The sequence below is a fragment of the Ascaphus truei genome, chromosome 8 (assembly GCF_040206685.1).
Source record: "Ascaphus truei isolate aAscTru1 chromosome 8, aAscTru1.hap1, whole genome shotgun sequence".
Lineage (NCBI taxonomy): Eukaryota > Metazoa > Chordata > Amphibia > Anura > Ascaphidae > Ascaphus > Ascaphus truei.
Window position 1 is genome coordinate 12,547,002 of NC_134490.1, and position 20,973 is coordinate 12,567,974.

Consider the following 20,973-nt stretch of genomic DNA (forward strand, 5'->3'; position numbering starts at 1 on the left):
AGAGAGGGAGAGAGAGGGAGAGAGAGGGATAGAGAGGGGGAGAGAGAGAGAGGGGGAGAGAGAGAGAGGGGGAGAGAGAGAGAGGGGGAGAGAGAGAGAGGGAGAGGGAGAGGGAGAGGGAGAGAGAGAGGGAGGGAGAGGGAGAGAGAGGGAGAGAGAGGGAGAGAGAGGGAGAGAGAGGGAGAGAGAGGGAGAGAGAGGGAGAGCGAGATAGAGAGGAGAAGATGATTAGTGGGGGTGATTTTTATTGAGGGGTGTAGAAGTTGTTGTGAAAGGTGTGTACATAGTGGTTCAGTGTATGGGCATATGCATATGTGGAGGGAAAGAGAGATGAAGAAATGTGGATAGAAAGAGGGGAGTGGGGAATGTGGAGAGAACATAAACGTTTACAAATGTGAGGAAACAGCAAACAGGAAAAGCAATAGTGAGGACATAATGAGATGCAGGGAGAGAGGTTGGAGAGCGTTCCCAGGTATTGGAGGATATGAGGAGTAGGAGCTGAAAGAGCAGATGTATAAATAAGAGCTGGGAGGGCAGTGTACTGTAGCACTGAAAGTCACACCGCAGTATAGAAAGTGAGTTTATAGATGTATAAAATATTGTCAGAGCATTTACAAAGCTTAGTTCTCACAGTTGCAGATTTGATGATGAAGGGCAGAATCCAGTTCTGCTTGTATTATTCGCCTTCAATTCAACTCCAATTTTAACTTGACTCCATATGTAAGGCCTGGGACATAGTGCCCCAAACAGTGCGGAGGCGCACTGAGGCTTAGGGAAAGCCAGTGACATCACGGAGCTGGTTCGCCCTCATTGGGCGAACCGCCCACGTGACCGGCCCTGCGCTCCGGCAAGCGGGGAAATTTCAAAACTCCGTCAGACACACGCTTCCCCAAGCGTGCTGATACGTGCGCGAGCCCTTGCTAAAGCTGCTCTCATTGCAGCTGCAGGGGCTCAGTGCTGAGCAGCAGCATGGCTCAGCACGGTATGCGCTGATCAAGCCCGGGGCCTAACACTTGAAATGTTACACAGTCTTGTGAAAATCTTGCACATCTGTAGTTTCTAATGGTGCACATTGTGACATGATTTGTACAGCAGAGCTAAAATCTCTTAAACCCAGGCATTTCCAGTGACAAGACCATAGAAGTCCTGCTCAGGGAACAACCGTCGGTTAATGGAAAAATAGTTTAAAATACTCAGACAGGGGATTTCGTGAAAAAGGAGTGTGATGTAAATCAGCAGAAGACTACATGGTGAAAGCAATCCCTACTGTATTTGCTATAGATGGTTTCAGATCCTTCACTGTTACAGTATAAGTACATATACATTACCTGCTACCTCACAGGCTAACACTGTGTGTCTGGAATATTACGTTTTTAGTCTCATGATTTATTTAACAAATTAAATAAAAAATACCACTTGTGGTGCATTTGTATGTCTCAGACAGGTCTGCAACCCTGTCTTTCCCCATTATCGCTTAACAAACAGTTCTTCCACTGCTCCTTTGCCATCTCTTTTGTAATATGACTTTGTCCCTGTTTGGGAACAATTTTTTTAACTCTCTACACATTTTCACTTGGTGACTTCATCAATTCCTGTGGATTTAGGTAACCTCTCTAATATATATACATACATATATATATATATATATATATATATATATATCCAGCCCTAACCTCACACCTATAAATCTAGTCCCATGTCTCCTGTGTATATCTTCGAGGATGGCACTCTTCTGCCTCAAACTCAATCTGTCTAAAACAACAGAACCAATAACCAAAAAGTACATAAAAAAGGCATAATAAATCACCAATCCCAATTAAAGATATCACACACAACAAATCTAACTATGTATGAGTTTACCAAAAGTCATTAGTTTGGGTGAATTACAGGAAAGTCCATCCATGCTTCTCCTTTAAGAGTATCCCCAGCTCTTGGGCAAAGAAAACTGTATACTGTATTGGATTAGAAGAGCACACACACCACTACAATCGTGCAGATTATTTTTATTGATACCGTAAAAAAATTAAAAGGCAGAGATTCCCACCAACAAATGTGGGACTGTCACACAGACAAGCATTGTACACCACCAATATGGTGGTATATCTGCTGCCTCTGTTCTCCTAAGTAGAGTCCCCTCATGCTGGAGTAAAGACGCCATGCCGCACACATACCTCTTAATTTATGGGTTCACCGAGATGACCCTCCGATGGTATTGAGTAGGTGCAGCAGGCTCCAGCTGGTCAACAGAATCCCTTGGGCACACTGTTCTGCAGCAGGAGATCACCCAACGCATTTCGCAAAGCCTCTCTTTGCTTGCTCAGGGGCTAGGGTTGAATAACACTTCCAAAGAAGTCCCTTTTTTATCATATCATTTTAAACCTAACATTAGCATAAACACTAAGAATGTATTACAATTTAATATCCTTGGAGACAACATATCATATAATTAACTAATTATGTAACAAGTTTTCCCCCACTCTCTGGCAGATCTCACTATTACAGGGTGTGTTGTGCTTTTTACCTGCTGGCTCACAGAAGCGCTGAGTCTCTGCCGTTGGTAGTGGGGAAGACAGGACAGGCTTTTGGGGTGATGGTTGGTTCTTTCTCACTGGTGTGGCGCCTTCATCTCTTGCAGGCTCCAGTATTATTGGAGGCAAACCCTGCAGGAGAACCCTCTTCTGCTGATTAATTGCACTCTCAGGCATGGTATATAAAAGAACTGGGACACTTTATTCTTCAACTCAGAATACAGCATATAACTGATCCAATTCTATTCCTTCCTCCGGATGGTCCATGGAATCAACCCAGGAGGCTTGGGGCCCCAAGGGTCTATCCTCTGCTCTTTCCTCACCCCCTGATGGGATGAGGGGTAGCTGTCCCACTCCCTAAGCGAGGGGATAGAAGTTGGTCAGAGCCCTGACTCCACACTCCCAGCAATATAGACCAAATTTGGCTGTGCATGTACCATAGGGGAGGGTCCCAAGTCTGAGCCCCTGCTTGGACAGAACACAGACCCAAGGCCCACCTCTCCCTTGTCACTCAATGGAGCTGTTCACTGCTGGAGAAAACCCAGATTAATCCTAACACTGCCTGTATTGGTACCAGGGCTTATGTGTTAGGCAGGGCAAATTAGTAGCCAAGAAGGATACCTGGCTACAATTATTAGCACAATAATATTCACGTTTACTCAATAAAAGTGTTTTTTTTTTTTATATAGTGAACTTTACAGAAAAGGGTGAGAGGGTAAATTGAAAAGGGAAAAGGACACAAAGGATTTTAGCTTTGATGAATTCACTCTAAGTGACTGACCATCCAAATACATATCCAATAGTTGTCTAATTACTATAGAATCAATTGAACAGTTATATATATATATATATATATATATATATATATATATATATATATATATATATATATATATAAAGGAGAGAGGAGAGAGCGCACGCCCCATAGTATAAAACCATAAATTTATTGAGGGGAGGGGGAAGGGGGGTAAAAATGCACTCACAAGGGTACAAGTTTTAAAAGTATATCGTGATCATAATCACCACCATCCGGTAACTGTAATTGATGCTGTAGAAGACCCTCGGTCCCAAAAATGGATGAACCACACTGTTGCAAGATTTCCTGGGTAGGTAGTAAGTTAGAAAACAAGTTCCAAAGATCCGAAGGAAAACAGCTTTGCTCGCAGGTCTCTGTGGTGTCCGGCGCTCGAGTAGATTTCCTCCTGCGCTCCGTGATGACATAGTGTCTGTGCGTCTACGTGATGACGCTCCCTGACGTGTTTCGTCACACACGGGTGACTTTTTCAAAGGGTAGACTTGTTTTCTAACTTACTACCTACCCAGGAAATCTTGCAACAGTGTGATTCATCCATTTTCGGGACCGAGGGTCTTCTACAGCATCAATTACAGTTACCGGATGGTGGTGATTATGATCACGATATGCTTTTAAAACTTGTACCCTTGTGAGTGCATTTTTTACCCCCCTTCCCCCTCCCCTCAATAAATTTATGGTTTTACACTATGGGTCGTGCGCTCTCTCCTCTCTCCTTTCTGCAGATTCCATTCAGATGTGGTTAATCCCCCTGAGAGCAGCCGGAGACCCCCAAAACCAACCTTAATTTTTCATCATTGGACTATTGTTTTGAGGACTGGTTTTTACCCTCTTTATTAAATTTTTCTTTTTCACATGTATTATTTTTGTAATTGTATTTATCAATTTTATTTTGTATGGTATTACTTATATCAGATGTAGGATATACACTGTTTATTTCACCAACATTAGGATAGGCACTTAGTTAAGCATTTTTATATTAGCACATATATTTAATATTATCATAATTTTATTTATACTCACACCCTGACTAGGCGCTGCTTTATTGTTTTGTTTGTCATATATATATATATATATATATATATATATATATATATATATATATATATATATATTTATTTATAGTATTATTAGCAATAATCCCTTTAATAGGTCCGATTTTAAGAGTCTATTAAATTGTAATTACTTTATTCATTAATTTCCGCATATAATCATACAATTTTAAACACAATTTTAATTGAAAGATGTTATTTAAATTAAAAGATTAAAAAATCCCAAATTTCAAACATTTTACATGTATTAAAAAATATATTTTTTTTAAATTAAAACCTTATTTTATTTTGTTGGCCATGGAGACTAAGTAACACTTATTTGAATATTAGAAACATTATTCAATTCATAAAAGCTCCAAAATAAGCACACACATGACTAAATTCAATGTAATCCCTTATAACCTATTTGAATTATGGTTCTTATTTTAGGAAGGCTGCCAAGTCTATATTTAAACCTCTAGGGGTTAGCGTTTTTAGTTCATATATCCAATAAGTTTCTCTTTTAGATAATTTAATTAATCTATTCCCTCTCCTCGTTCCTAAGGATACACATTCAATACCCGTGATTATCAATCCTATAGGATTACAATTATGCTCCTCAGAAACTTTTTTGATTCACTATGCTGTTTGTAACCTTTTTCAATATTTATTTTTTGTTCCATAAATCTTTCTTTGATTGTTCTTTTAGCCCTTCCAACATTTTGGAGCCCACACGGGCATTCCAATAAATATGCAACATAGTGTATTTTACAGTTAATGCATTGGTTAAATATATATTCCTTTCATGTTGTTTTAGAATTAAAATCTTTATTTTTTTGGATCAAAGAAAGAACATATGGTGCATGTTTTCCCACACTTAAGACAACCCAAAGGTTTTGTTAGAATCCAACATTGTTAATTTCCTGTTTTTAATTTTTCTTTTCTTAATTTAGTTGGTGCCAGTATGTTTTATCAGGTTCTCATTTTTCTCATATATTAGTTCTGGTTTGCTGGGTAAAATGGGTTTTTAAAATCGGGTTATGTACTGTAATAGAATGTGCCTGTGATTATTAATAATTTTTTTTAATTGATGCTGCCCATTCATTAAATCTAGTAATAAAATGTGGTGTTTCTTTTTTTTAAATGTAAAACAATCCCCTTTTCTTTAGTCATTGCCCGTGGTGGCTGCTGGATGCTTCCAAGTAACTGTTGCAATCAACATTTTTCCTAAATAGTTTTGTATGGATAACACCATCCCAATGCGAAATAATTCCAGGTCCAAAAATGTAATTTGTGTATCATCCATACAGTGAGTAAGGTGTAGTCCCAATTCTAAAAAAATTATATTTTTAAAAAGGGATTGTTGTTCCATATAAACAAATATATGTAACAAATATATGTAACATTGCCAAGATCTGTCCTTTCCTCTGTCAAGCTACTGTACTTCTAAAACTCTTATGCATACCCTTATACTCTCATTTTGGACTATTGTAACCTACTGTTAACAGACCTCTCTGCCTCGCAACTTTACAATCTAAAATTCTAGAATCATTTCACTTTTTCCTAGAACAGTCCCTGCTCATCTCCTCCTTAAACCCCTCTCCTGGCATCCCATAAAGTTTTGGATCACCTACAAAGTTCTTCTTAGCTTCAAGGTGCTGCACTTGTCTGCTCCTCCCTACATGTCAACTTTAATCTCTTGTTATGCCCCTGCTCATCTCCTGCACTCATAAATGTCCCCTTTCTACCTTTCCACCTCTACTGCTCTCTCGTCTTAAACCTTTTCCCCCTCACTGCCCCTTACCTGTGGAACTCTCCCACGCTCAGTAAACTCCAAGCACCTTCTCTCCCCACCTTTAAGTCATGCCCCAAAACACACCTTTTAAATGAAGCATTTCAATAGCCTGGACTCATGGCCAATGCCCCACACCCACAGTCTCATATAGCAACCATTGTGACCAAGCACTGCCATCTTGTACACTTGACTCCATCGCCTGCTGTCTCTGTAAGTCTCCTTATACACCACATAGATTGTAAGCTCTCCGGGGCAGGTATTTCCTTTCCTATCATCTTATTTTGTTTGATGCACTTGTATTATATTTCCCTGCGTTGCCTTTTTTGTAAAGTGCTGCATACAGTACACTGTTGGCTCTATATAAATAAAAATATACATATATACATGTTGTGCCATAGCTGATTTTGCTAAAGTCCCACCCACTTGTTATGAACACTGCCTACGATGCTTCTATAATCTATTGATGTAATTCAATCCAAGTACTGTTTGTGAAAGGAAAAAAAATAAACCACTGTTCAAACAAAAATGGATACACAGTGAATACTAATCAGAGGATCTTTCCATCTACGTTTTCAGATGTTCAAACTGGATGGAAATCGGAAAACAAGCAGTAATAATCCTTTTTTTCTTCCTTAGGAAATCAATGATGCAGAAATAGTGGAGCTGGTACACAGTGCACTTGGAAGGATTACAGTTATAAGGCAGATTTTCCCCTCATCAAAAGACAACAATCTCAGATGTATGAGGAATAACCATAGAATCTCATCCCTTCTTTGTGATCCTCAAGAAGGCTATCTGCAAATGCTACAGGTCAGTATGATTTAAAAATAAGCTGTGCTATTCTGTAAGACACGTTCTTACGCTGGAAAACACTGTATGGTCTATTTAAGTGAAGAAGTCTTTCCGACGCTGGAAGGTGTGTTATATAATAACCATAACACCATGGTGTTATATAATACCATCATTTAGTAAAAATGGGCCTTTATGTTTAAAGCAGCCCTAAAGCTCAGTCTTATTAATATGACACTCAGAGATATTTTGTGTACTGCGAGTTCCGGCAACAAGAAAGTCAACATAGTGAAATTATTAGCATTGGTGCAGGAATATTAACTGAAATGGGATACATGTTTATTCTGCCACATTTCATTAAGTTATGCGTGATTATTTATCATAGTGTACATATCAATTAATTTTTCTTTGTTTAGGGTTCTGACCCATTTTGCCCCCCACAAAAACACCATTGACTTCACTTACTGTAGCTTGGGGTTTTAGTGCTGGACAGACGTAAGTTAACTAAAGCTGGAACAATTAAGTTATTTTTTAGGGTTGCAGGAGTACCTTAGTGGTAAGAACACTTTCTATGGTCAGTTCTTCTTGTCACCTTAGGCAAATTACTTTATCTCCCTCTGCCTCAGGAACCAAAATTAAGTTGTAAGCTCTCTGGAGCAGTGATTCATCGTTGAAAGAGTCCTTCTGCGCAACATGTGTAGTCTTGTAATAATAGTATAGTCTAGTCAGAGCCTCTCCTTACAACTTCCTCCTCTGTATAATTGCTTTACACTGCTGCACCAAAACCTCACCACAACGGAGTCTTGACAACAAGAAGGATTGAGAAAGGACCACACCAGAGATGAATAAACTGTAGAATCCTTTTTAAAAAAGCAAGTATCAATTACTTGCAAAGTAGTTAAAACAATCATGTGCGCGCCTCGGTTAGAGCAAGCAGCGATGCCACCTCCAACGTATGAAGTACGCCATACGTGTGAAATGCGTCAATGATCATTACATTGTCACGCAAGGTACAGAGCTTGTCGGAGACATAGCATCCGAGACTGCAACATCTCGGGGACGCATTCGAGTGCTCTCTCCTGTTTAATGCCAAACATGGAGGTGGCGTCACTGCTTACTCTATCTGAGGCATGCACGTTTGTTTTTACTACTTTATAAGTAATTGATTCTTGCTTTTATTAAATAATTCTACAATTGTATTAGTCTCCGGTGTACTAAACCAGGGGGACGCAAACTTTTTCCCCTGTGCCCCCCTGCCGGATGTCCTCCTCTCTGCGCGTCCCCCTCCCTCCTCCTCCTTACCTTGATTCCCAGCATCTGGGCGTCATGACGTCAGCCATAGCAACGTGACGTCACATGACCCCGCGGCATAATTTGCCGGCGCGTTGCCATGGCGACGCGTCTCCAGATGCCGGCTGAATCAAGGTAAGTATTGTTGACAGAGGCCCTGCAGCTCGCTCAGCACTTACTTTAAGTGCCTTCGGGAAGCGCGCGGGGCCTCTGTAAACCCACGCCCCCTGCCGGTAATCTCGCGCCCCCCAGTTTGCGCACCGCTGTTTAAACTAAACTTGGTGTTGATGCAGCACATCTCCCCTTGGTCTTAATACTCTCAGTTAATAGTATTATCAATTATTTTGATGTGCCCTTTACTTTAAAAAAATATTATTTTTGGGATTGTAGTTACAACTTGAAAGTCTTTAGCAAAATTACCACTGATCTTTATTCTTGCAGGGTATATAGCATATACAGTACACATTTAAATGTGCAATACCCTTGTGTTGTGATGTTTAAATAATCTAAATCATTGTGAGCAATAATGACCTCATACTTCAGCACAGTCTACCTCATGGAATTCTAAAACGATGCTATTGTAATGTCCTTGAGTGATCGAAGAATCTCATTTATTTGGACTCTATGCATTGAGAAGACAAATCCACATAATAAATTTGTGTTCCAGCACACTCTTCTCTTATAATCCTGACTGAACCTAATTAGATCTTTAGAAATGTATTGCTTTTGCATTGCATTATGTATGCACAAAGCATTTAGCAGGCTATTAGAAAAAAAACTGACTGGGAAGTTAAGTAAATCTTACTGTATCACAGAACGGACTTGCTTTATTTAGGCTCTCAACTCTTAAGAGTTTTTATGCAGTAAACTAACAAGATGTAATTAGCAGAGGCTAAATTGAGGATACTAAAGAACAAGAAAGACAACTATATCTTATCTGTGACCAATAAACACATAGGACCAGATTTATTATGCAGTGCTAAACATTGGTGCACCTTAAGGCCTTGTCCCAAGGCTTAGCATTGTTTTTAGCAAATCTGACCACAATGCCTCATTCAGTAATCAATTATTTTCTGAAAACTGGAAGGTAAATGGAATTATATATATATATATATATATATATATATATATATATATATATATATGTAGCCCTGTTTCTAACGCCTTCCTAAGGGACTACTAGTACTGTACTCAACCTGCGGCTCCAGGAGATATGAGCCTCCGCTAGCTGGGAGCCTGGAGTAAGGGTTCTAGCGCAGCGCCTCCACTTGCCCAGGATCCCCGTTATGTAAGATCGCCCTGGGCAAGAAACATACCAACAATGCGTGCAACCAAGTTTACTATGCATAGGCAACCATATCTTACTCTCTATATAACGTCACACATAACTTATATAATTATACTATAACGTTAGAGTCCTTATACAACCGTGGCTCAGCCACATTCCTAGCGAATTTGTCCCGTATAACAGTGGCTCCGCCACGCTCTTATAGAGTGTTGTCCTTGTAAGAGGTTAGCTAATATACTCAGTCCGCTAGCCACTTGCTAGTGTCAAAACAAAGTTATTCCTAAGGCGGGATCAGCGCCTGATGACCGGTGTTGGTGCACTTGCTTTACAATTGTACCTTCCGGTCACGGCGGTGACTGGTGCCTCTTCGCAAAGGGTCCGTTGCCTCCGCTCTGGACCTCCGGATGTCGCGGTGTCCAGCCGTCTCATCCCAGATGACTGTGACCGTCCACAACTCCGTGCGCTGTCCCTAACTAAGGTGACAATTTCTTCCACTATCGGGCATCCCTGCAGTACAGCAGCCTACTGTGACTCAGGGAAACTTCCTATGGGCTTGGGGAGTAATAGCTGGCCTATGCAGGCGGGTCACGGACCCCCTGCACTCACACTACCTCCTCTCGCTCTGTCCCGATCTCCTCTGCTTAGCATGGTCTCTCCCCCACGCTTCCTGTTCCTCCTTCCTTAATTCCTGCCCTCTCATTCGCTCCTAGCATCAGGTGACTGTTCCAGAGCTCGCGGGAGTTGTGGTCCATTATCAGAGCCTTCCTCTTATTGGCCTGTCGTTCGCGCGCTCCCATTGCACATGCGCGAACTCTTCATCCCGTCAGTGTCCTTTGCAATATTGCGCAACAACATGGCGGCACCCTGTACTACCGTGCCGTCGCGGAACCTGCCGTACTCCTTCCGCGTGCACACACATATGGTATCTAACACACCCTTACATATATATATAGATATATAAAAATATCTATCTATCTATCTATCTATCTATATATATATATATATATATATATATATATATATATATATATATATATATATATATATGGCAGCGGATGAACAAGTGTAATTGCACTTGTGCTGGCCTTTTTAACCTTACTATGAAAGCTACAACAATATACTGTACACTCCTCAAGTGGGAAAAGTATTTGCTAACATGTACATGTCTGAAGTGGGAAAGGTACTTGACGCCTCAAGTAAGGCCTCAATCACCACCTGGAATCAGTCATAGCTGAGTCACAGCACAGAAAAATGCACCAAGCATTTTAATGAATTATTCCAAGTCCCATCCAAAGCCTGAAACATGGGATTTCTATACCTACCCAAACACTCCTTTATACAACACATGGAGAGATACATGTGAACAAAGCTTAGGTGCCCCTGAGACACCTGGGAAATATGTTAATTTAAATAATTTCAATATACTTTGCATATCCACATTTGCATATGTCCCAGGTATCTCAGCTCTGTGTTGATTTCTCTCTCTCTTCACTCCTCTACAGCAAAAGCCCTTTCTCAAACTCTGAATGGGATTAGCATTATTACATAAAATTAAAATGCTTGGGAAAATCACAACTGAACTGTGATTAATTGATGAATCAGACAATGTATGGTTGACATTTTTTTATTTCTCAGAAAACTTTAGCCCTTAAAAGTTTTGCGAATTGGTTCACCAGGAATTTATTTTGGTATAAAAAAAAATTTGTACATGCATTTTGGAAAGATTCACACATCTCTATTATATTACCTACAACTGCCGGACATTTTCTAGTGATGCGGCACTGCAAGAACTGGAAGACCAGATTGAAAATATTAAATAGGAGTTATGTGAAACTTCGATCCTAAATGCGAAGATCATTTAGAAGCTTCAGACAACTCAAATAAGTATTCAGAGATGTATGCTGGGTATCACCTGAAGAGATGGGAAAAAGAATGAATGGGTTTGGAAGAAAACAATAGTATTTGACTTCCTTAAAGTGTAAGTGGGCCAGTCATATCTCCAGAAGAATTTACGATCATTGAACAAAAATGGTTTCAACGTGATTCCAAGTAATATCAAAAGACCAAGATGACGACTGAAAATAAGATGAGAGGATGAAGTTATGACATTTGTTGGAGCAATGTCGAGAAGAGAGACGTGCAATTGCAGTATCTGGATGATCATTGGGAAGGCCTTCATCCAGCAGCGGATCAACCAAGACCGAAGATCATATCTATATTTACATATAAATATGTGCAATTATATTGATTGTATCTAAAAATCAGTCATAATTACAGAGCCACTGATTGAGCCACCTGTGCTGAAGCAGGTATATCCTGAAAACCTGAGCTGTTGGTGGCACTTGAGGACTAGAGTTGACCACCCCTAAGTTATATGTATATATAAACTTACAGTATATACATTTTGTCATAGCCAACATGATACTGTAATTCCCGCTTGCCTCCCCTTTTTAGAGTACTCTACCAAACACAATGACAAAAATAATGACAGTTTTAAAACAGAGCGGAAGTGGATAGAGAAAGGAATTGGAAGATGACCACCGGAAAAGTAACAGGGAAAACAAACCACAGCAGACAAATGTATTGTAATTTGGACTGTGATATGGGTTAATATCTTCGTGACCCTTGTCTTTACTATGTTTAGCCGAGAATATTTGTTACCCTTTAACCACGTTTTTAAAAAGCTGACACATGCTTTTTTTAAATGAATATAATAGCTGCTTGTGCAAAGCGTTGGTAGACCTTGGGGAAGAGACTTTGACATCCTTCTTAAGGGGTAGATTCACTAGTGTGATGAGGGTTATCGCACTGTGATCCCATATTACCCGACATTTAAGTGAATGGATGCGATAACACATATTGCCCCTTAATAAGTCATTTTTAAATAAATAACTGCACGTTTGTAATTACCCCACAGATAAACACATTTTGTTCTACCTGAATAGGCAATAATTAGATGATATAAATGATACAATACTAGAAACGGTTACTTAGTATGTTACAGCATGTCACAGATATAAGTAGAGTGCGTTTTTGCTAGTGTTATTTTATCATTCAACTGTGAATGAATAGGTGACGCGGATGTATTCTAAAGCAGTTTAATTTACATACAAATGGCAAACAATTGCATATCATTTTGTTCTGACTTCTGTTGAGCTTTCTCTGGGTTAACATTTGGCAAATACAAGTTTTGCCTTAGATGATTTCCCCATCTGTTGAAACTGTAAGTTACGGTAGATTTGCATTGCTGGAGGATGTATTTAGGAAGAAAAAAAAAATACGTTTCCAAAGCTTGTCTGATAAAAAGAACCATAGAGGAGTGCTTATAAAAATGTCTGAAGTGGTCTAAAGTCCCTCAGCTTGCAATAATTTATGGAACCCTAAATGTAGGATGTATCCTCCCTCTGTTCCCCTCTCTCCCCCTCTTATATTACAGGTTCTGGCCAAAGTGTACAACTTTGCTGAATTAATCTTAATGACGGAATTGAAAGCTTTGACGCAAATTTTTAAAATCTTTTTTTTTAAGTTAGGCAAACAAAACTTTTTTTTTAAACAAGTTTTTGAATATTCAGCTTTGTGAATAAATGCCGTTTTCGCAGTGAATTCGAACTTGGGAGTATGATTCGCCCATTTCCAATATTGGGCTTCCGAAACACAATAGAAGTGTAAATGCCATGCTTTCTTTTATATATATATATATATAAAGCTTTGGTTAGTAGGAAGTCAAAGTATTAAACTTGAATTGGTTGAATGACATGTGAGAATATACCAAACCTTTTCTACAACATTGCATGAACACATTGACTGAAAAATCCTGGAACCCGGTGCACTACATTCAATTCTAAGACCCCTTTTCAATACCCTGTGAAGCTTCTTCCCCGTCCTAAGGAATATTAATTTGAATAGCACTGAGCTCTTGAGATGTGACTTCACAGCATATTAAATACAGAGCTAAGCCCTTTGCCAGCAAGCTAAATGCATGTACGTAGAATGCAAAGAAATTTCCGGTTTCTCAATGATACACTCATTTTCTTGGTAAGTGCAAAGCTAGAATATAAGTTTTCTATATCCTCCGTTGCCTTCAGTGAATGAAACAAATCATTCTAGAATATACTTTGCCAAGTCTCGCAATTTATGGAAGACTTAAAAATCTAGGCCGTCTCCCAGCTTCCCACGTCTTTGTTTTCCACTATGGGTAGCAGGAAGAATATGACAGGCAAAAAGAACAAAGCGATGGACAGTTAGCAAGGATATTATTCTGGGTATATTGGTTAACCCTACCACTAGCCCATAATGATGCCGATTGTTCTGTTATACAAGCAAAACAGATTGAGATTGCCAGTGAGCTATGGTCCGTCTGTTACAAGCTCCTCTTCCTGATATGCCTTTCATTTGGTAAATAACTTTTCAGTTTACCCCAGGTGAATGTTTTAGAAGTTAGTAGCTTCTCCTTCTAATGGGACATTTCTATTTTTTTTTGAGTATAAATAAACAACAGTACAACACCTGTAAGTGCATTGAAGCATTTCAGAAGTGTTATTTATTGGTGATCTACCTGCACACACCCCGATGCGTTGCTTAAATAGAAGGCTACAAGCGCTTTTATACAGATCCTAAATGGCGACATCCTTTGAGAATACTGTACCACTGTATCGGACATTTGGTCGCGTCCATTTTGCCGCTACCAAATCGACTGCGCGTTCGGCCGCTGAGGGATCCTTCGCCACTGCCGTTTCGCCGATAAAGAAAGCTACTTGAAGGGGGTTAGGGTAAGGGGTTTTTAGGGTAAGGGGTTTTTAGGGTAAGGGGTTATGGTTCTTAGGGTAGGGGGTAATGTCATTATCGGTGGTTTGTAGGGTAGGGGACTAGGGTAAGGGGTTGTATGGTAAGGGGTTAAGGTTTTTAGGGTAGGAGGTAGTGTTAGTATTAGGGGTTAAGATTAAGGGTTTTTAGGGTATGGTTTGGGGCTTACCTTGGCAGCGAAACGGCTGGCGGAAAGATGTCCCGGCGGCAAAGAGAGTGGTGGCTAAACACCGGCAGCGACTTGGTCACGACAAAACGGTAGCGACCAAATGTCCTAGACTGACTGTACCATTCGTTTTTAAAGTGCAATTTCACTTAGCAACAAATGTAGGAGGCGCAGAGTGGAAGCACTCAGTCATTTCACTGCACTCTCAAAGTTTTATCATTTGCTTCCTAATTTATGAAACTTAAATAGCTACAGATGTACTGTAGCTAAACTAACTGTCTTCAATGCCGCTGCCACCCGCCGTCACGCGACTGCATTGCTCGCAGCATCAGAGGATTAACGCTGTGTGCAACATGCAGCAGGCACTATCACTGGCGCCGCAGACTTTTGCTTCTTCGACCGCGGCGCCGGAGACACTGAGTCTTGCTACATCTGTATTAAAATCTAGGCCGGTATAAATGAATGCAAATGCATATAAAAAATGCTATTAACCGTTTGACATAAGGAGTGATCACTGATTGGTTCTCTGCAAATTACATCTGAATGCAAAGACGGAAAGAATAAACCGGCTTAAAAAGAAGGCAAAAACAATCAAGAATAACAGCAGAGAACTTCAACTCGAGCTGACAAAATCGCTTTAGCTTCCTGGGGACACTTTAACAAAACATTATGAAGAATTTATGAAGACTGTAGTTGAAAGGGCAGAATGAACTGGAAGAAACGCTAACATGAAACGGGAGAAGAAAATATCAGATGAGACAAAGCAGTTACTGAGGAGACAACAAAAGATGAAGCTGTCCCAAGATGCAAAAACAGAAATTGAATATACATGACTGTGCAAGATACTGTAACCCGCAAACGTAAAACTGAAGATGGAAGAAAATGTAACTGGATATGGTGAGGAAGACTATCAAAGATAACAAAGCTTAAAGACAATGAAACAGCAAATTATGATTGGGAAGAAGCACATAATTGTACTCAAAGAAGATGATGGATCAACGATAAAGACCATGCACTCCTTATAAAGAGAGTTGAGAACTTCTACATTAAATTGTACGGGAACACAGATGAAACAGGACATAATCCAGCATGGTGCACAGATTATAATAAGATGTATCACATTCTGCGTCTCTGCCCCAGTTTGCACCTTGGGGAGAGTTAGTAGGAGGAGTTGGGGGAGTTACATGTGCACAGATTATAATGAGATGTAGCACATTCTGCGTCTCTGCCCCAGTTTGCACCTTGGGGAGAGTCAGTAGGAGGAGTCAGGGAGGAGTTACATGGTACACAGATTATAATGAGAGGTATCACATTCTGCGTCTCTGCCCCAATTTGCACCCTGGGGAGAGTTAGTAGGAGGAGTTGGGGGAGTTACATGTGCACAGATTATAATGAGATGTAGCACATTCTGCGTCTCTGCCCCAGTTTGCACCTTGGGGAGAGTCAGTAGGAGGAGTCAGGGAGGAGTTACATGATGCACAGATTATTTTGCACCTAAATTTTACCTTTGATACATAGGGGATTATGTATCATAGTAAATTTGGAGCAAAATTGGCGCAAACTGTGTCATTTTGATCTTGTGTCTCTTTGCATCAGTGTATCAAGGACTTGCATTACCTTTTTCGCTGTTTGCGTCATCTCTGATTTTGGGAGTGACAATAGGAGGAGTTAGGGCCGCACAGGTATTAATGAGATGTAACAAACTCTGTGTCCCCCTGCGTCACTTTTGTATCTTGTATTTGTTTCAAAAATTCGCCAGGGGATGTAAACATTTCTGGCCAACAATTGGCGTCAGGTGTAAGAAACACTGTCATACATTTGATGCAGATGCAAGCAGAAAATGGAGTCATGTGTCAAAACAAGCTTCTATGCACTTTCTTTACCTTGATACATTTCCCCCATATCGTTGGCTATTTCAACAAGCTTTTAATGCTGCCTACAGTTATTCTTGATATATTTGTTCTTCAATAGACCTTTAAAAACTCAGTCTGTTCAGAGCGAACTGGGACATTTCATAGGTTTAAGTAACGAGTTAAAATGTGCAGGTGTAACCGCATAATCTGCATGTCATTTATGTCAGTTACTGGAATATTCACAATGCTATCATTAAGGCAGCAGTCCAGGCTGCCGTTTTTATTATTATTATTATTTTCACCTTTAATATGTGCAACAATACAATCCGCACAATGATGAGTAATTAGCTAAGTTGCCGATCGATCCGTTCTCCTGCGATTGATCGGCATAGATTTGGCTCGGGGCTTCACTAAATGGCTGTCAGTGCAGCAGAAGAGGACCCAAGAAGCAAAGTTCTGTGGGGAAGGTCATGTGACAGGAAGTCACTAGATACAATTGGTGCACTGCTAGAGAAAGGGCAGGGATTAAAAAGTTGTGTGCCAGAGCCTATTTAGAAGAGGAAGGGGATGTGACTGTAAATAGATGCTATAGAAACAAATAATTCTTGTTACATTATAATACATTAAAAATGTAATTCACAGCTGTTTAAATAAAATGCTACAAGTATTTTATCATAGTACAGAACTGATGTATTAAAAAAAACCATGTAAGATATTGTTTGGTCTGAAGCTTTAAAGTTAGTTGGGAAAAAAAGAGGTGTATTAATTTTGTTAACACGTTTTTAAAAACTGTTTGTCATGGGATGTTATCTTCATCCAGGCTTAAATACGGCATTTTATTTTCTGTGTTATAATAGGAGTAACATTCAAGAACATTTATTCAAAGGCGTTTGAAGCATTGTTACTTGTTTTCATTAATTCTCAAGTACAATCTGTTCTATTTTATTGATCATGCAACAGTGCTAAGATCTGGATCAGTGAACTGTTGGTTTCTAACATTTGTTCTTTGAGGAGAAAGTTTTTTTTTTTTTGCAGAAATGCATAATGTAGGTTATTTTGGGGAAAATCATTTTCATTGGCACACACAAAGAAATTATTCTGTCCAGATCTGCTTTGAAATGTTCCTGTGTTTTCAAAGTAATTTTAAAAGTTAAAGTCTGGGATATAATAATTCATACAGATGTGTCATTTTTATTTACGGTCACCAAGTGATTCTTTCTTTTTATGTAAAAACACGTACATTGCGTATTATGTTTTAAGTATTTATATCTGATTATATCTTTTGTGCCACAGCAATTTGCAGATGGTAATAATATTCTCCAAGGAATTAGTGGTATAATTTATAGCAATTAAATGCTTATTATTTCACCTTTAGACACATTAAAGAATTTGTTGAAAAATATGTTTACTTTGGTATAATGATTTTGATGTGTTTATCTCTTCGTCTTAAACCTGGATAACTATTAGATGCATCTGAAAATACATGTAAAAATGTTTGGCAGTAATTGGAAGTATATCGCTTTCACGGACTACTATACATTTACCGCCTAAAGAAGTATAAAAATTACGATGAACAGAAAACAATAATATGCAGGCCTAGTAGGCCCCGGGTTCCGGGGGCGGAAAATTTCAGGGGCGGAACATTTTGGAGGGGGAGGTGCTGCGGTTACAGAGGCCCCGCTGTCTACCTCACAACAATAAAAATGATTGCTGGGTGAGAGCGTGGGGCCTCTGTAAAGGTCTCTTACTTCCTCCTGCAGCGTCATTTGACGCTGCGACATCACAAGGCGTTGCTATGACTATGGGACATCACATGGCATCCTGTTGTCATGGATATGCATTGCCGCGTGATGTCGGGACACTGCAAGAGGAGATCAGGGGGCGGCAAAAACGTAAGTGCCTATAGACCGGAAAATTCTGTTGGGTCATTATCAAACATGACTGGAAGTTGCACATTTTTGAAGAGGAATAATAAAAGTAACATAAGGACACATATATGTTATGATTCTACTTTCTGTTAAATTAAATTAGTTAAGGGCTATTGATGCAAAGTAAAAAACAATCAATTGCTCATATTCTGGTTATTTGAAATTGAGTAGACTAAATAGCTGAATGGCCAATTATGGCTGGTTCTGAGTTATCATAAGAAGCAATTGTAATGAATCACCAATCAAAGTATTTTTTTTAAACATTCTGATGCTTTGCTATCCTGAGTAATGTGGAAATCTACCTACAGTATAAAAATACAGTATAAAAATGGACAATTATTAAAATGCAGAAACCAAAAAACATTGGTATAATTACATTTATTTTGAATGATTTAAATATATGCCGTTTGCTGAATAATGTTAGGGGGTTTCAGAAAAGGAATTAAGCATGTGTATTATTTGCAGGTTTCCAACCTTTACCTGTATGACAGTGTGTTGATGTTGGCCAATGCATTCCATAGAAAGTTGGAAGACAGAAAGTGGCATAGTATGGCAAGTCTGAACTGTATGAGGAAATCAAACAAACCATGGAATGGTGGAAGATCCATGCTAGAGACTATAAAGAAGGTAACGTTTAGTCTGGTTCAACTGTTTTAATCTACTTTTGTTTAAAAACAACACAATGCGACAAAAAACACAATTTATGTACAGTGTCTAAAAACACGATGTTACATTGATTATTTGTCAACATTTCCGATGCTATATTAAGAAAACGTTAAAGGGTTTTACTGAATGGCATTAGAATTTACATCGAACGTTGAAGAGAAAAGGCTCCAAATGACCATCATTTTATGAAGATTAAGATTCAACTTTTGGAATCCTATACTGTGATTGGGATTGAATATTCAATGATTTAGAAGTCTGTAAAACGTCTGTTTATCACAGTCATATTTGCCAAGGTAATATTAGTCAAATTATATACAAATTGTTAACAGGTATATTGTTCCATCCATTAAAACTGTGTTTATTCACAGATTCCTTCATTCCATGTTCCAGTATATATTTGTGCTGCAATGCGGCAAACCCCTATACTGTACCTTGCTAATTAAATTAAGTTTCTACAGTAAATATAAATACAAGAGAGATGGTGTAAAAGATAAGCATTTCTTTCGCTGTAAATAATGACATTTCAATAAACCAAATGCTACTTCTAATTTTTTTCAATCCTATTTCTTTAGGGTCGAATAATAGGATTAACCGGGATAATGGAATTTAGAGAAGACAGCTCCAATCCTCATGTGCAATTTGAAATTCTTGGAACAAGCTACAGCGAAACATTTGGCAAAGATGTGCGGAGGGTAAAGACAATCTTTATTTTGTTTAATTTAAATATGGGTGTTTGTTTAGTAGAACATTATTTCTTGAATCCAGAGCATTTAATCACAGAAATAATCTACCTACATCAGCATCGTCTTTTTTTAACGAATCCAACCTATCAAAGAGATCACCACTGCCCTTGTATCAGGTTATGTTAAACTTTCACATATATTTTAATGGATGCTAAAAACACAAGGCTAAATAGAGAATTATTATGAAATGACAAGAGATGACAGATTTAGTAAACTACACAATTCACATGATTTGTCTTATGTTATTATAGGTTAGTAACTTGTTGCAAATGTAAGTAAATTGTATCATAAGAATAATTACATCAGTTTGTTTCATAAACAAATATTAAGATGCTGTCATTCTCAACTGACTCTGGACCATTATAAGTGACCTTCGGAATGCATATAGCATTAGTCAATACTACCACAGAAATACAGTGTCACATCAAATGCATAACCATAGGAAACGCAGGTGCATTAAGGCTTAAACAATATTTTAATTAAAAAGGTAGATTTGCATCTGCATAAAGAGGTCGTACAGAGGGTACTGTACATTCAGACACGTATTAAAATAGCTCTCATTTGGATGAAACCAAGAACAAATCTTGCCATTAATAGAGTATGAGTCATTTAACTTGCATTTCAGTCTCTTTTACTGTCTATGGGGGTTACTCATTAAAGTGTAATACTGCTGATCGGGGCACTATCGAATTGAAGTTGATTTCGTTGCCCTGATCACCACTTTCACAGTTTAATGCATACAGTACACCTCTTTTGTCTCAAAAGATTGTGCGGCCAATGACAAGGTCCTATCAATACGAAGGTTAAGCCCATACCTGAGGTGTATAAACAATGTTATCAATATCGCTCGTTTATACACAAATAAGGCAGCAATGGAGCCTCGCACTATCATAAACATAACACACGAATCAATCAATATTAAACAAGGTCATATCTCCGCCTCATAGTGAATATTAACATAAAATCATGATAACCTCACAATGTCAACACTTGATCATAGAATGTCATGAAACCAGGGGGGGGGGCTCTGGGGTATTGTACGTGTGATCTAAGAATATGAGTGAATTAAAACGTAAATCTTTAATAAGGACATCATTAAAAAATGATAAGTGAATTGAAAAGAATAATAAACCAACATATTAATATATACAACAGAAACATACTTCCTTTAGGAACGCGCTAAATTGTCTATAGTCACCACTTCCAATGTCCTATTATTTATTTACTTTTAATTATCTGGTCCTGCTTTGGACTAGTTTTAATTATTGTTGTATATATTAAT

The 20,973-nt window shown here is 38.8% G+C and overlaps 1 protein-coding gene across 2 annotated transcripts in view; it reads left to right on the top strand.

Annotated features, from left to right (window-relative positions):
* Positions 1 to 20,973, top strand: part of GRID1 (glutamate ionotropic receptor delta type subunit 1) — a 661,414-nt gene that overhangs the window by 538,518 nt on the left and 101,923 nt on the right. For both annotated transcript variants that reach the window (XM_075610565.1, XM_075610566.1), the window contains exons 6-8: positions 6,802 to 6,975; positions 18,748 to 18,909; positions 19,521 to 19,640. In XM_075610565.1, the coding sequence (XP_075466680.1) occupies positions 6,802 to 6,975; positions 18,748 to 18,909; positions 19,521 to 19,640 (456 nt within the window). The remainder of the gene's footprint in view (positions 1 to 6,801; positions 6,976 to 18,747; positions 18,910 to 19,520; positions 19,641 to 20,973) is intronic.